The sequence below is a fragment of the Mus musculus genome, chromosome 6 (genome assembly GCF_000001635.26).
Source record: "Mus musculus strain C57BL/6J chromosome 6, GRCm38.p6 C57BL/6J".
Lineage (NCBI taxonomy): Eukaryota > Metazoa > Chordata > Mammalia > Rodentia > Muridae > Mus > Mus musculus.
The window spans coordinates 57,681,689-57,695,097 of NC_000072.6; the positions used below are offsets into that span (position 1 = coordinate 57,681,689).

Genomic DNA, 13,409 nt, shown 5'->3' on the forward strand with positions numbered 1-13,409 from the left:
AGAAGAGGGCGTCAGATCTTGTTACAGATGGTTGTGAGCCACCATGTGGTTGCTGGGATTTGAACTCCGGACCTTCGGAAGAGCAGTCGGGTGCTCTTACCCACTGAGCCATCTCACCAGCCCGGCATCTCTTTCTTTAGGTTAGGGAAGTTTTTCCTTAGATGAATATGATGTGTCCTTCCTTATCTTTTTTGATAACTTTAGGTTAAATGCCAATTTTACTTGATATTAGAAAGGCTACTCTAGCTTGTTTCTTGGGACAATTTGCTTGGAAAAGTTTTTTCCAGCCTTTTACTCTGAGGTATTGTCTGTCTTTGCCACTGAGGTGGATTTCCTGTATGCAGCAAAATGTTGGGTCCCATTTACGTATCCAGTTTGTTGGTCTATGTCTTTTTATTGGAGAATTGAGTCCATTGATATTAAGAGATACTAAGAAAATGTGATTGTTGCATCCTGTTATTTTTGTTGTTAAAGTTGGAATTATGTTTATATGGCTATCTTCTTTTTGGTTTGTTAAAAGATTATTTTCTTGCTTTTTCTAAGGTGTAGTTTCTCTTCTTGTGTTGGCATTTTTCATTTATTATTCTTTGAAGAGCTGGATTTGTGGAAAGATACTGTGTAAATTGGAAAGATATTGTGTAAATTTGGTTTTGTCATAGAATATCTTGGTTTTTCATCTATGGTAATAGAGTTTTGTTGTATATAGTAGCCTTGGTTGGTATTTGTGTTCTCTTAGAGTCTGTATGACATCTGCCCAGGATCTTCTGCCTTTCTTAGTCTATGAAGAGAAGTCTGGTATAATTCTGATAGGTCTGCCTTTTTCCCTTACTGCTTTAATATTCTTTCTTTGTTTTGTGCATTTGGTGTTGTGATTATTATGTGAAGGGAGAAATTTCTTTTCTGGTCCAATCTATTTGGAGTTCTGTAGGCTTCTTGTATGTTCACGGCATCTCTTTCTTTAGGTTAGGAAAGTTTTCTTGAATAATTTTGTTGATATTTACTGGCCCTTTAAGTTGGGAATTTTCACTCTCTTCTATACCTATTATCCTTAGGTTTGGTCTTCTCATTGTGTCCTGGATTTTCTGACACAATGTTTTGGGTTAGGAGCATTTCGGATTTTGCATTTTCTTTTATAGTTGTGTCAATGTTTTCTATGGTATATTCTGAGCCTGAGAATTTTCTCTTCTATGTCTTGTATTCTGTTGGTGATGCTTGCATCTATGACTCCTGATCTCTTTCCTAGGTTTTCTATCTCCAGGGTTGTCTCACTTTGTAATTTCTTTATTGTTTTTATTTCCATGTTTAGATCCTGGATGGGTTTGTTCAATTTCTTCACCTGTTTGGTTATGTTTCTTCTGTAAATCTTTAAGGGTTTTTTTTTTTTTTTCTGTGTGTATGTGTGTGCGTGTATTTCCCTTTTAAGGGCTTCTACCTATTAACCTGTGTTCTCCTGTATTTCTTTAAGGAAGTTATTTATCTCCTGCTTAAAGTCCCCTATCAGCACCATAAGATGTGATTTTAAATCCAAATCGTGCTTTTCTTGTGTGTTGGGTTATCCATGACTGGCTGTGTTAGGAGAACTGGATTCTGATGATGCCAAATAGCCTTGATTTTCATTGGTAAAGTTCTTGTGGTTGCCTTTTGCCATCTGGTTTTCTCTGGTCTTTCTGTCTCTGGCTGGAGCTTGTCCCTCCTGTGTGCCTGTAAGCCTGTGTCAGCACTGCTGGTAGACCAGCTCTCTTATAGCAGCACCTGTATACAAGGAGATATGGAATAACCCCCAGCTCTCAGGTACAGATGGAGACTGAAAGAATCCTGTTTCATCTGCTCCACTGTTCCTGTGCCTTGTGTGCTCCTGGCTGGTCCTGCTTTGGACAGTTATTGGAGATCTCACCTCTGAGCTCGGGAGTGAGGGCACTTCTGGGAGACCAGCTCTCTCCTGGCAGGACCTGTGTATCCTTTTAATTCTTTATAAAGATCTTTCACATGTAAATTTCATCTTGATGATCAGAATTTAAACTTTTTTTTGTATATGTCATATATCTATTTATGTGTAGATACACATGTGCCTGGGTGCATGCACATGGAGGCTGAGGTCACCGCATAGTCTATTTTATTACTTTATTATACACTGTATAACTGTGTTATTCCATTGAGGCATTTCCACTGAATCTGGAGCTAGGCTACCAGCCAGTAAGACCTACCTAACCTGTCTCTGCACTCTGCAGTGCTATGACTACAGAGGTTTTGTAACTACACCCACTTTGTAAAATGTGGGGGTTTTAGGCATTCGAAATGGTGTCCTCATGCTTGATAAAGTACTTTTACCCACTGAGCCATCTCCTCAACCCTGATCCTCATAATTCTATATAAACAAAAGGTTTTCCTATTCTCAAGATGAACCTGAGATGTTAATTGGGCTGAAATGGTAAGACTTGCTGATAAGCAACTTGTGCTTATTCAGGCATCACAAATTGAATTCACTGTGTTATTTTAAAAAGGGGGGAAGGATAGGAAGGTGGGAGGGCCATGTGTTAGGGGTGAAATTGGGGGTATATATGGTTAAGATACACTGTATAAGACTGTCTAAGGATAAATAAAACCACTAAAAATTAGTAAGACTTGTCTGAGTCATGTCTTCCCTGCTTTGTACTAAGCCTTATTTTAGAAATGTCGTGACAGCCAAGTGTGATGGCTCATGACTGCAAAACCAGCATCCAGGAGGCAGGAGGATCTGTATGAACTTCACCCTGAGCTTAAAGATTCTGCCTCAAACAAACAAGGAGCAGGAAAGATGCCTCAGGAGTTATGAGTACTTGCTCCTCTATCAGAGGATTACAGTTTGGGTTCTAATACCTACATATACCTGAGACTCCAAACCCAAGGAACCTGCTCTGTCTTTTGAGTCTCCATGTCACCTGCATATGTGTGAGCATATTCACACAGACATTCATGAATAAAATAAATCTTTAAAAAAATAATAAAAATGTTGTGATGGTAATCTACCACACAGAAGGTTCTGGGGTTCAATCAAGCACCCAAAGGAAAGCAAAATTGGAACAAGAGTTTACTGTCTAGACAGAAGATAAAAAGCAGGCAATCATAATATAATGTAACAAACTAAAATATAAGGTGTCTTTTAAATTGACACAAAATTACATATACTCAAAGGGCATGATACATGTACACATTATACTATGATCAAATAAGGAGACTAATGGCCCTGTCCATAAACATTTTGTTAAGGATATTTCTTGTACTTTATAAAATGTCATGAAGTTTAGTCACCCTATTGTGCTACAGAACATTAAGTTTCAATGCTCCTAACTGAAGTATATGGTACTTTAGACAGTAAAAACTAACAGCCTAACGAATTAGAATCTATACATTTTGGTTCTTATTTTCTTTGTAAACAGAAATTTTCTCAAAATGAAGATGAATGTTATTTAGTAGTGAAGAAAACTGACTTAGGCCAACTTTCTGGATTGTTGTATTTTGATCTAATGTGTAAATGCTATTTTAAGGCAGGTTTTTGTTTTTGTTTGTTTGCTTGTAGATTTTTGTTTTGTTTTTGCTAATAAGTAAAATTTTAATAGCACACACACACACACACACACACACACACACACACACACCCCTTTTACAAGGAAAGAAGGTATGCAACATTTTTGGACCTCCAGTTTTAGTCATGTAGCAATTCTACCTGAAATCGTTTATATTTCTTCCCCTGTGATCAAGCTACAATAAAATCCAGAATCCTGAATTAAACATCTTTCATGTGTCCACTGTAGTAAAATGTAAGAGAAATTCTGAACTTTGTCTGAACCAGATATGAAGGTAGAAAAGACAAGTGTTCCATGTTAGTGTGGATACCAAACATCTGGGCCAGTATCTATACCTAAGACCAGTGCTTCTCAACCTTATGTCCAACCTCTTAATGCTGTGACCCTTTGACATGGTTCCTCATGTTAGTGACCCCAAACCATAAATCTATTTCATTGCTACTTCAAAACTATAATTTTGCTACTGCTATGAATCATAATGCAGGTCACAACTCACAGGTTAGGACTGCTGGATGAGAATAAACAAATAATTAGCTTCCATGGCGCAACCCAGACACTAAGTAGACATAAACCTGTGCTGTTCTGATAACTATCATTTTGCAACACTTATTTTCTAGCACTGAATACCTTGCAGACACATTCATAACGTGTATGAGAATTTAAATGTATCTCTTACATTGAGAATTATGAAGCAAAATAAATAAAATAAAGACTCTCATTAAACACAAACAAGGATGCCATTAATGAGACACCAGCCACACATCTTGGAGTTAACTTAGAGAACATTCTCACCAGTGAACACATGTACAAGACCAAGGATTTTTCTAAGCTGTTTAGGTTGAAGTTCATCTGCCTTGATTACCACTTCATCATATTATCAGTTGTCTAGTGGGTATGCAATATTTGATGGCAAAAAGAACCCTTGAGATTTCCCACAGTCTGATGAATGCAATAACAAGAAATACCCTTCTCCCTTTGCAGCAGGAATGTGTACTTTGCATCAGGTGTTAATTCTATTGGCAATATTTCAAAAGTGCTAATGGTGAAAATTAAAAACTTTACTTTAAAAACTATCATGGAATATACTCACATATGCTTATAAATTTGATGTATTCTTAAGCCTATCACTGTTACTCCTTTTTAATTTCTACAACAGGAGTCACTGAGGTCACGTCAATCAACAGTACCTTAAATTCCTGAGTCTCAGAGGTCTTCCTATTAAAAAGATGGACTACCAAAGATGAAAGGAGCTAGTTTGGGTTGGGAAATAACTGGTAAGGATGGCCCATATTATCTCCTTGTAGACTCAAAGAATGAAAATATAGAATATTCAGGAATTTTAATTCATGGGACATATTGTGTATCGCTGACCTTTTCTTAGTCAACTTTTACAATTATAAATAAAATACTAAAAATAACATTAAATCACGTACTATTGGAACAATAAAACCATCATTTGAAAAAAAAAAACACCGTAGTATTATTGAGGAAATATAATGAATCCTTGATGTGAGTAGTGTAAACTATTTTTATTAAACATGAAGGCAAACGTGCTATTTTGCGCCTACTACTACAGCCATTATCTGTTAGGTTAGCTTAAATCTTTATTCTTGGGAAAGGGTCCTGTTCCCTTGAGAGTTTATTCAGACTCACAGAAAACAATAAACGTGGGTAGCTAGATGTGTCTGGTATTACCTTGTGCTGGATAGTTTTTGTCAACTTGAAACATGCTAAAATCATCTGAGAGGAAGGAACCTCAATTGAGAAAATTCCTCCCTAAGACTGGGCTCTCGGCAAACCTGTAGGGCATTTTCTTAGTGATCAATAGGGTAGGGACCAACCCATTGAGTGGTTCCATCCATAGGCTGGTTGTTGACATCAGGACATCCCAAATCTATAACACACATAGGTGACAGCGCGGCCTGCAGATTGGTTGCCAACAGGCACCAATATTTCTAGCATCCACTTGGCTCACCTCTCACCTTTACCTGTGTTACGTCATTTTCCATATAAATAAGGAGAATGCCCCTTTCTCATTCTCTTTCTCCCATCTTCTCTTTCTGCCACTACCTTGTCTCTCCCTTCCAATAAAACCTCTTCCATGTGGAACTGCCTTGGCCTAGTGTGCTATTGAGACACGACCTGCCATTCTAGTCCTGGGTTCTATAAGGAAGTAGTTAGACTGAGCATAACCATGAGAGCAAGCCAGTGAGCAGCATCTATATCAGCTCCTGCCTCCAGGTTCCTGCCCTGTTTGAGGTTTTTGTCCTGACCTTCTTTGATGATTGTGATGGAAATGTAAGCCAAATAAACCCTTTCCTCCCCAACTTGCTTTTGATCATCATATTTCATGGCAGCAATAGAAACCCCAACTAAGACACATCTACTATTATTTTCTGAGTAAACATATTAATTATGCAAAATAGAATATTTTATCCATGCATAAAATGTATTCTGATCATTTTTGTCCCAGTACCCTCTTAATGCCCCTACCATTGAAACACCTTCCTTTTCTTACTTGTCTTCTTGCTGACCCAATGGGCTTCATTAGAGTTTTGATAAACAGTTCTCTAGCTCAAGATGTCCTTGACTGACTTCCTCATCCTGCTGCACATCTCAAGTGCTGGGATTCAGAGGAACTCCCTGGCTCAAGTCGATACTGAAATGCTTGTTTGTCTATCTGTAAAACTGTGCTATTACCTCCTCTCCAGGTTCTGAAAATAAAGACTCTGTACTATGCCAATAACTGCACCCAGGGTTCTTTGTACAAGTAGATTCTTTGATGAGAGAATAAATACTGAGCTCCCTTAGAGACAACTGCTCAAATGATTAAGTTAAAAAAGCTGCAACTGACTTATCAGGTTGACACTAGCTTTAAGGGCAAAACTGTTCATTTACATTGTCCACAGCTTTCAGTTGGTTAAATGTGAAATTCAGGGCTAAAAACTCCACTTCAGGAATGGAGAAGCTCTATGATCTAGTTCAGCTCTGTGTTGCCACTGGATAATATAAGAATGCAACTTATACTTAATAATATTGAAAATAGGAGACATGTATGACAGGCTTTAATTTTCTCTTTCCCAGGGAGAATCATGTACATCTTTTATTAAACTAGTCTAGGAGGCTAGCTCATTACGAATCAATTAAGGGCCAGTGAGACAATTAGGATGATAAAGGTCTCACCACCAAGCCTGGCCACCTGACTTGAGGCTCCATCACCCAATGGTGCAAGGAAAGAATCAACTCCACCAATCTGTTCTGTGACTTCCCCATGCTATGGCTCTTCCCCACACAGAGAGTAGATTAATAAATCAGGGGGAGAGGATTTCAGTGGTCACACACTTGCCTAACATACACAAGGCGTTGGGCCGGGGCATGTGCAACCAATTAAATTTATAAGCAATTCTTGCATTTCTTTAGGGGAAGGACTGAGAAACTCAGGCTCTGTTTCTAACGTAGATACTATATCATCCTCAATCAGCTCTGTTACACTTCTAGAAAACTGAGGTTAAAGGCCGGAGGACTCTTCACATTTTCCAGGGCAAGAGAAACTGGAGTGTACTTTGAAACACTAAACTTAAAAGGATATAACCAGCTTCCCACTCCGGACTTTACCTACTGAAGGGACCTCCCTGGAGAACGATTCTATTTTGAATAGTAAATGACTCTGTATAGAAAATGTAGTTACATAAACTATTTTCACATGTTCTCTTCCTATCAGACTCTTGAGATAAAACCATCCATTCAAGCAGACATCCTTCCACCACTGCAAACTGGGCTTGGTGGTAAACTGTGAGCATCTTGTTTTATTATTGATGTAACCATGAAATACCAAAGTGCTGAAGGCAAGTTTACAATGTCAGAATTTTCTTAGCACTTAAGCTTACCGTTGACCTTGAAACTAAACAATACTTGAAATCACCAGCTTTCAAATGAATGGGATTTGAAGCAAGCCTCAGCTGATGACTGAAATGCTTCCTCTGACAGTGGTTGTAAGTGAAATCTTCAAAAAACAAGGCTATAACATGCATGAAAAAGCTTCCATAGCCTGCTTCCTGGTCCTAAGCCTGAGAGAAATAAGACAAACAGATCTTGTTATAAATCAAATGGGTTTATATGTAGTTTTCACAGATGTTGCTGCAGATCTCTTATTAATCCACGTGCTGTCCCGGCTATGGTTGTACTAACTACACTTAAAGAGTTTTAGACCTTTCTGGTTCCAAAGGTGGGAGAACACACACATTGCTATGGTGGTTGGCAAAAGCACACTGTAAAGTCAAAGCCTGTCTGTGGTCTGTGCTGGTGCAGCCCTGTGGGACATTCTCCTCCAGAAAAGCAGATCAGAATAGTCCTGCTAAAGAGGGCAGGGGAAGAACAGTCAAGCAGGCCGAGGCAGAATTACTGTTCCACCCCAACTCTCCCTCCCTGTGTTAAAGGTGTACAGAATTAAGAGAACTCAGTAATTATGCTTTTAACAATCAGGGTCTAGGGTTGCTCAGCTTCTTCTTGCTTCTCATTTTGACGTGTGGTCCTTGCTGCCTGTGGTATCATATTAGGGATCCCATCAATGATTGGATATGCTATTCCCAACTCTTCATTAACCAATTCATTTGTCGATGCTTCATATCTAAGGGAGAAAAAGAACAAAACGAATTGTGGAAACTAAAAGCTTAGAAAGGCTTGACGCTCAATAAATGGCACTATGTATCCAATATTTATATTTATACCTCCAGTCCTCCAGTAACTTTAGTCTTAGAAGCATAGGCCAATCCAACCTTTTCTTTTAGAAAAATCATCTTACAATCTGTAATTATTCCCATTAGGGCCAGTGTTTCATATATATATATATATATATATATATATATTTTAGTTTATTCCCAATTTATGACTTAGCTTTTTCATAGCAGTGAATTGCATTGGATTGCAAGCCCCACATTGCTTCCAAGTTAGAGATTCGGTCTACATTAGATGCCACTGCGTACGCAGAAAACCTTGAGACTCAGTGGAAAGACCCTTATCTTGTATTTTGCTTCTGCTTTTCCATGTGTGTTAAAAAATAATGTCTAGTTCTAAGATTAGAACTATTTACCAGAAAGAGTGGGGAATGAAAGCTCCTGAGAGAGAGTGAAAAATTATTTAAGCCCTTAGACCTGTGTCCAAAATAGAGAACTTGCCCCATTGCTCCAGGATGCCAGCTGTTTGCAGATTTGTCTTTCTATAGCCCAATTCCAGGTTTTTGCTGTTTTTGCCTTTATAAGCCCCTTACCCCTTGAGCTCGTGGTCTATTCCTCTACCCCTGTGTGGGATACGAGTTGTCCCTAGTGCGCTGGTCTTTCCCGATTAAACCTCTTGCAGTTTGCATCAAGACCGTTTCTTGTGAGTAATTTGGGGTGTCACCTATCCTGAGTTAGAACATGGGGGAGTCCTCATGTTGTGGGTCTTTCAGGATCTGCTTTGATCCTTTATGGTTCATACACATGACAGGAAACTGGGAATAATAGGCGTTTTAAAAAGATTGAAGCCAAGCCGGTCATGGTGGCACACGCCTTTAAGCCCAGCACTTGGGAGGCAGAGGCAGGCGGATTTCTGAGTTCGAGGCCAGCCTGGTCTACAAAGTGAGTTCCAGGACAGCAGGGCTACACAGAGAATCACTGTCTCGAAAAACAAAACAAAACAACAACAAAAAAATCAAAAAAAAAAAAAAAAAGCAAACAACAACAACAAAAACAAAACAAAAAAAGATTGAAGCCAGAAGTGGTAGTTAACTCCTGTAATCTCCTGCTCTCAGGAGACTGATGCAGGAAAAGTATCACAACTTTGAGGCTAGCCTGGGCTATAAAAAGAGTTCCAGGAAAGACCAAACCAAATAGAGAAACTTGTCTCCCCTTCCCCCATCAAAGAATGGAGAGGCTGGAAAGATCAGTATGTCAATAGTATTTGCCCTGAGTTTTGATCATGTCTGAATGTCTCTCTCCCTGTCTCTGTCTCTCTCTCCACACACACACACACACACACACACACTCAGGCAAGTGCACGTGCGACAAAAAAAAAGGGGGGGGGGAGAAAGGAAAGAATGAAGAAACGAGCCAAAGGAAGAAAAGAAAGAGAGAGAGAGAAAGAGAGAGAGAGAGAGAGAGAGAGAGAGAGAGAGAGAGAGAGAGAGAGAGAGAGAGAGAGGAAGGAAGGTAGGTAGATAGGTCGGTCCGGACGCTGGCCCTGATACTGTGTTTCAAAAGGTAGAGAGAGAGAGAGAGAGAGAGAGGAAGGAAGGTAGGTAGGTAGATAGGTCGGTCGGGACGCTGGCCCTGATACTGTGTTTCAAAAGGTTCTGGAGCCTAGCCAGTCTCAGAAACCAAGTCTTTCTTTAAAGCCTCCAGGAGAGATTGTAAAGAGCAGCCAATGGCGAGCCAGAGAAAAGCTCACGCGGGTCCTGGGCGGGGCTGACCCTAGCATAGGGGTCGGCCGGGCGGATGGCATCCAGGGAGTAAGCTTCTGATCCGCTGGCGGGCCCACAGGCCACCACCCTTCCTCGGGCCAAGGCGGCAGATGAGTCTCACCTAAGCGGCTTCTTGGAGAGCGGACACACCAGGAACTGCAGCAGCGCCGGGTGGAAGGTGTGGGGCTGCTCAGCCCTCTCGCTCTGGTCAGAGCAGAGCCTGGCCCCGGGCACTTGCAGAAACCTCCCGGCGACTGCAGACAGTGCGCGGAGCCTCCGCAGCGCCGGGGCGAGCCTGCGGCACGTGGCGCTCAGCATGGCGGCTCAGAAGATGGACGAAGCAGCGCTCGGAACTTCACTGCTCTCACACCAGAGCCGCGGAGGTCACCCTGGCCCGGCCCCGCCCCCGGCGCCCGGTCCCGCCCCCGGCCCCGCCCCCGGTGCGCTGCTGATTGCTTCGCCAGCACAGCTTGAGTCGGTGGTGTGGTTCCCAGGGCAGACCGACATTCCCCGGGTCAGTGGCTGCACCACCGCTTTTACAAAACTGTAAACTAAAGCAGTACTCATTCAGGTGTCCAACTTTTCAGTAGGGCTAATCACAAAGGTGCCAATTAGTCAGGGACCGGACTCCAGTCACACGGAGCTCGGCTTCAACTTAGTTTTATCTTCAAGGACTCTTCAACACAAGCATATTGTGTTAGAGGCAACAGCAGGTTTAATATTAATCATACAGTAAGTATCACAAGCAAAAATTTAAGAGCCTGAAGAAAATGGCTTTTTTCTCCTTTTCCGTAAGCTGTGAAGGCTTTTACAACTTGAGGGTTGTTAGTTGTGAATACTATGGTAAAGCACATCTAATGCATGCTTGGACCCCTTTGGGGGGCAGGAGGATCCTTTCACAGGGGTCACTGAAGACCACAGGAAAACACAGACGTTTACATATTTACAATTCATAAATATCAAAATTACAGTTATGAAGTAGCAATGAAGATAATATTATGGTTGGGAGTCATTACAGCATCCTGTATTAAAGGGTCACAGCATTAACAAAGTTTGCTTTGAGTCGCAGGCGGGAATGTCTGAAAGTCAAACAGAGGCAGCTGAGATTGAGTTAATGTGTAGGAAAGGCCTCTGGAGTGCTGGCACTTCTGAGGGGCTTTAGCTGTCTGCTGGGAACCCATATGGCTACTGAAATCTTGTCAATGTTCGTCCTTTGAGCTCTTGAAAAGTACACATGTTCTGCCTCAAAGCTTTGCCACTATATGTGACCTATGAGGGAAGGGACAAAAGGGCAGGAACAAGAAAGGCAGGAAGTCACTTAGCTGAACTTCTGGCAAAAGATAACTCTGACCTTACAGATGTCTCCTCTGCATACCTGCTTTCTCCAGCCCAGGCTCCTCCTGTCCCAAGATGTATGCAAAGCTCTCTGATATCCTTGCAAAAACACTGGTCTCTGGAGGTCACCCAGATGATGAGGGAGCGTGGAAGGAAATGGCAAGAATGCTAACATTAAGGCCATGAGTGGGACTCAGCAGAAGGCTTGCCTACCCTGCACTGTCCTAAGTTGTAAAACATCTTTTTAAAACAATAAAACAATTTAGAGCTAATGTCTCTACAGCTGTGAGCTGGGTGTAGGCTGAGAGCCAGTTGGACTAGTTTCTTACTGGGTGAAGCGGAAATGGATCTTCCAGGTCCCTGTGTTTCCTAACTTGTCAATTAAAACAAAAACAAAAAACAAACAAAAACAATTTCTGAGCAGCCCCCAGAAGCAATGAAGGTTAGGCTATTTTAGTTGTGAGTTATAGCATAAATCACTCACTTCTGAGCGTTAAACATGCATTAAGCACTCTGAAGTTAGACTGCTGTAGTTAGAGCACCTGGGATGACTCTCCTTTCTTCATGTTCTCACTTCCCAGGGCTAAGCAGTGATGTGGTGTGGGGGTTGGTGTGGGGTGGTATCTAGTTCCACTCCCTAAATAATTTCATCTCTGTTCCTGATGCCACCTTTCCATCTCAAACTCTCTCCTTTGCCTTCCCAGTCTTTACTACGGCCAAGGGAAGTTGGAGGACACTGTTACGATAGTGGCCAAGAGTGTCTTGCAGTTGTCCATGGGCTGCACTGTGGATTTTCTATCCTGATGATCCCTACCACTAGGGATCTTGAATTCCTGCCTTGTCTACTCCCTATTTTACTTTGGTCAGTGTTCATATGAACATGTGCATATGGTGGGTGGTGGTGTCTGTGTGTGTGGAGTCCAGAAGAGATCATTAGATTACATGGAACTGTAGTTATAGGCCCTGTGAATCGATATGGGTGCTAGGAACGAAACTTAGTTCTCTGGAAGAACATTAAGTGCTTTTATCTGCTAATCCATCTCTCTAACCTCATAGATGATAACTTTTATAATTCTATTTGTCCTCTCTGAGATTGGTCTTTGGTGATACAGGGACTAATTAGTTAGTCTCTAATTGTATGTATAAAACATCACTGTATTATCGATACAAGCAGTTAGGGACTGATTTTAGTAAAATCAATTTTAGTAATTGATTTTACTAAATTTTGGATTTTTTTTTAATCTCTAGGATATAAGGAAAATCAGAACAAGGCGATTTACCTGTTCTCGTGGAGAAGGGTCGGGGGATCCTTTCAAATAGGCTGGCATTGGGTCTGCATGCAAGTCATCAGACCACCTCAGAAAGAACCTCCTAGTTTTGTCATGACTCAGTTTTGCCAAGTGCCATGCGCCATCTTTGAGATGGGGCTTTCTCCTACACTGTGTGTTGTGATTAGGCCACAACCAGTTCTAAGTCACTTCACATTGTGGAAAACAGTGAGCTTTTACAGTTTTTAAGGCTTGTTCTGGGGGACTCCATTACAAGAGCAGCTTTCACTCCATTTCAAGGGTGGGGATCATGGTGTTCCTGAAAGGACAAGAAAACAGCCCAATCTGTCCAGCACCACCCATGAGGCACAAATGATGTATTCCTGCGAGTAGAAAGGGTGCCACCCTGTACATTTATTGGGGGCAAATTGAGAATGTAGGGAATATGGGTTTATTAAAGTCATATAATGGAAGCCAGCCCAGGAATTTGTAAGACTTATGACACTAAAGTGAAGTTTCTCCTGGATCCTATAAAGTAGAAAACATCCATCCCTGTATGGCACTGGCTCTGCACCACCTATCACCGAATACTTTGTGTCTGCCTCAGGGACCGCCAGGCAGAGAACTTCTAACTGTCCCAGATGCCAGAAGCCCCTTTGGGACTTCCCTTTTATCCCTGCAGCTGACTACATCTTCACTCTCAATCCTGACTCTAGTAGCCTGATCTCCAGCTGTGTCTTCTTCATGATGGCTCTTTCTAAATCTGTTATCTAATCAATACAGACTCCATTTGCAGTAAAAGAACAA

General features: G+C 41.3%; 1 protein-coding gene across 1 annotated transcript; it reads right to left on the bottom strand.

Annotated features, from left to right (window-relative positions):
* Positions 1–3,050: 3,050 nt before the first annotated feature.
* Pyurf (Pigy upstream reading frame) lies at positions 3,051–10,390 on the bottom strand. The gene is made up of 2 exons (NM_025574.3): positions 10,121–10,390; positions 3,051–8,190 (listed from the first exon to the last, which is right to left on the bottom strand). Exons 1-2 carry the CDS (start codon positions 10,315–10,317, stop codon positions 8,049–8,051), a joined length of 339 nt encoding a protein of 112 aa, NP_079850.1. The 5' UTR covers positions 10,318–10,390; the 3' UTR covers positions 3,051–8,048.
* Positions 10,391–13,409: the final 3,019 nt, after the last annotated feature.

Excerpts from the sequence above, each read along its gene's own strand:
- Pyurf (NM_025574.3), bottom strand. The coding sequence starts at position 10,317 with ATGCTGAGCGCCACGTGCCGCAGGCTCGCCCCGGCGCTGCGGAGGCTC. Across the intron at positions 8,191-10,120 it reads CTCTCCAAGAAGCCGCTTAG|ATATGAAGCATCGACAAATG; the intron begins GTGAGACTCATC and ends TTTCTCCCTTAG.